The sequence below is a fragment of the Olea europaea genome, chromosome 21 (assembly GCF_002742605.1).
Source record: "Olea europaea var. sylvestris chromosome 21, O_europaea_v1, whole genome shotgun sequence".
In the NCBI taxonomy this organism is placed as follows: Eukaryota; Viridiplantae; Streptophyta; class Magnoliopsida; order Lamiales; family Oleaceae; genus Olea; species Olea europaea.
In genome coordinates, this window is record NC_036257.1 from 15,575,834 (window position 1) to 15,579,477 (window position 3,644).

At 37.1% G+C, this 3,644-nt stretch overlaps 1 protein-coding gene across 1 annotated transcript; it reads left to right on the forward strand.

Moving 5' to 3' along the window:
* The first annotated feature begins 6 nt into the window (after positions 1-6).
* On the forward strand, positions 7-3,466 carry LOC111370881 (transcription factor GTE12-like). The gene is made up of 9 exons (XM_022992783.1): positions 7-850; positions 929-1,066; positions 1,156-1,196; positions 1,283-1,343; positions 1,436-1,513; positions 2,011-2,123; positions 2,234-2,300; positions 2,651-2,772; positions 2,888-3,466. Exons 1-9 carry the CDS (start codon positions 25-27, stop codon positions 3,077-3,079), a joined length of 1,638 nt encoding a protein of 545 aa, XP_022848551.1. The 5' UTR covers positions 7-24; the 3' UTR covers positions 3,080-3,466.
* The last annotated feature ends 178 nt before the right edge of the window (positions 3,467-3,644 follow it).

Consider the following 3,644-nt stretch of genomic DNA (forward strand, 5'->3'; position numbering starts at 1 on the left):
CTTCCGCACTTGCAGTTCTCTACTATGGCAGCTGATACTGTGAAGAGGAGCATAAAGTTCAAAATCACCTCAAAGGGAATACGGCATGAATCAGAAGAGAAATCATGTGAAAATATGATGGGGATGGTGAATAATGAATGCAGACAAGGAGTTACTGCAAATGGAAAATCTACTTCAGGCAACTCTAATAAGCGCAAGCCTGGAGTGATCCTTGAGTGCCGAAGGGAGAAAAAACAGAGGATGGAGCAAAGCTTCAAGAAGCAATGTGGAATCATATTGAGATTATTGATGGGGCACCCTCATGGATTTGCTTTCAATCAACCTGTTGATCCTGTGAAGTTGAAGATTCCTGATTACTTTTCCATAATCACTAAACCAATGGATTTGGGGACGATAAAAAGTAAACTAGAGGGCAATAAATACCTTGATGTAGAGGAATTTGCTAGTGATGTGCGGCTGACATTTTCCAATGCAATGCTGTACAATCCTCCTGGAAACTTTGTCCATAACTTTGCAAAGGAATTGAATGATCTCTTCTGTAGTAGATGGAAATTACTGGAGACAAAGATGAAGAGCACGGGCGGAAATCTTGAACAATTATGCATTTTAGAAGGAACAGAAAAGAATGGCCAAGATACAAAGCCGATTCTAGAAAAGAAAGGCCAAAATGCAACACTGTCTTGCCTTGATAAAGCTTCAGTGCGCATCAGTCTTGTGAACAGAGGGCCACTTTCGTTGGAGGAAAAGAAAAATTTGAGGAAAGAGCTTGTGAAAATATCAAGCGGAAAGATGACAACTGCGAGAACAAGAAAAAGTGGATGCCCCGTGCTGGTGAAAACTGTTCATAAAGGTTTGATATATGACAGAATAAAATTTTGTGCTTTCTGGTTCTATTCACGACCTGATTGGCCATGTATCATATATACAGATAATGGCAATCGAAGTGCCTTTGCTGCTGCAAATAGAAAACAACCATTTGATTCCCCTGCAGTTGAATGTACTACATGTGGTAGTTTGATGTGCCATTGCAGCCTTAGAAGGTGTTCTGTCAAGCCATCTTCCAGTGGTGAGTTAAATTCATATTTCTTCTTTTAGTATGTTACATCCATGTTACCTGTCAGCTAATTCGGTGTCTTGTTTCTGATTTTTCTTCAGAAAGATCATCTCATCGTGATCTTTGTGGTGAATCTAAAACTGTAAGTTTCAGCCTCTTCTTGGTGTACTAAAATATTTTATTTTATACAATGTGAAACTTTTGTTGATTGTCACCCTGTACATTTAGGATCGTGGGGTTAAAGATGTCGTGCCATCTCATACAAGAGGATTAAAGCAGGATTCTGATGGTAAAACCAAAATCTGTTAAATATATGTACAATTGTTTAGCCTATTTTTATTATTATTTGAGTTTTGACATGCCATTGCCAATCATTTTTAGGGCATGAGAGAGTTTTAGACGAAGACAACTTTCAGCAAAGTGGTTCTTCCCCAGCTTCAGCTGCTGCCATTGATGAAGGTAGCTATATTCTTGTGCAAACAGCTCAGTTTCCATTTGTATTTTGGGACTAATGAGGACGAATTAGACAAATTGAGGGAAAGAACATAATAAAAATATGACGCCATTCAGTTTGGATCCATGTAGACAACCAGGGGGGAGGGCATTAAGTAAATAATATTTTAATAAATTTTCTTATTGACCTACTGAAGTAGGTGTTCATGGGAAGTTTCCTCATTGTTTTCTAATTTTATTTCTCTATAGTGAGATGTCTTGTTTCATGTGAGGCCTGATGAAATCTGTTATTACCATCGCATTGTAAAAATTGGATAGCTTCAATCTAAGATTACTAATCCTAAAAGGATCTACTAAATTCATCGAGTTGTACACACAGACAGGTGCATGTATCAGTTCCAGATGTAAGAGAATGATGTCAATTTGCCTCACTAAATTCCAAGATCCAAATATTGAAAGCTTGACGATATGGAGATTTGATGTATCTTGTATATTTGTTTTAGGATGGACTTCGCTTGTTCATATGTCGCCAAACAAGGCTCTGCGAGCTGCAATGCTAAAAAGCCGCTTTTCAGATACTATCTTCAGAGCTAAACATCAGAATCTCTTGGATCATGTAATGTATTATTATTGCTTGCAGAAATTTTGTCATACATACTAGGCATGTTGAGCTCTGTTCGTTTTGTGGACTTGCTAATTTCTTTGTTTCTGTTGATTCCTGTTCAGCACAATAAGATTAATCCTGTGAATAGACTGAAAGAAAGGGAAAGACTGGAAAGGCAGCAGCGTGAAGGTGATCTTAAGCATATCTTGATCCAGTATTATGTTGCACTATCCCATTTATGTGTTAAAATGTTGCCTTCCTGTGAAATTTTTAGTGCATAATTTTTGCCTTTTGGGCTACTATTAGGTAGTATTGAACTTTTTCTCGATGATCAATAGATGAGACACAAGGCATGTGGCCGAACATAAAATCTTAATTATGTAGAACTGTTGTGTGAACTATGGAACTGTTCTGTTTGTGAATCAAATTGAAGATTGTTCTATAATTTGATTTAGATATCTGACTTTATCAAGTGTTGAACGAGTGTTTCTCTTCCTTGGGGAATGCGTTGTTTACACTTGATGTTTGACCTTCCGCAGATAAGGCTAAGATTGAAGCAGAAATTAGAGCTGCTGAAGCAGCCTCGCGAATGAGGGTAGAGGCGGATTTGAATATGCAGCATAAGAGGGCAAGAGAAGCCGCGAGAATTGCAATAGAAAAGGTCCCTTTTTTCTTTTCTTTTTTATGTTTCTTGGTTTAGTGCGATTTGTGTTAAGATTTGCCTTGTGGACGCTAAAGGAATTTAATTTCGCTTATATCTTTTTTTGCTTGTGTAGATGGTTAAAACTGTCGATATTGATGAGAATCGAGAGGTTCTCGAGGACCTTGAAGCGATAATGGGAGCCATCAGTGGTGGTAACTTGAGAAACCCTTTGGAGAAGCTTGGGCTATACTTAAAGGACGATTATGTGGAGGAAGAAGATGAAGCGGCAATTTTGCAAGGAGAAGAGGGAGAAATTCTTCCATAGCCCTACCTGCCCCTTCATAGTTTTCCTTCCTTCCCTTGCATAGATTGGGAGTGAAGGTGTTAAATGTAAATTAGTATTCTTTTTGTGAGCTGGTAGGGAACGTAAGGCGAGATCTCTAATTAGTCAAACAAACATTGTAAGTACAACTTGTGCATAAATTTTGGTGGATGCAGTCAAAGAAAGATATAAAGTACTTGTGAATAATTTTACGTGTATGCAGTTACATGGTCGTATTTAGGATGTCCTGTAAATGCATATCATAAAAACTCAGAATGCAGCAATCGTTATGATTTCTAGAAGTTAACTTCTAAAATTTTTGTACGTACTTGTACTAAGGTGCTACAAATTGTTAGATTTATCAAGTTGTATATGGTTTTTTAATGTTAATAGTGGGCAATTTTTGTTCTGAATAAAAGGAAAAAGAAAAATGAATATGAAGTCTTCTAATTTTTAATATATTCGTTTTGTCGAATTTGTGGAACGTTTTTGAATGTCTTGATGAAATGTGATTTTGCCAAATAACGACTGAGCATCTTTTTCCGGAAAAATTACGTTGATTTACTAA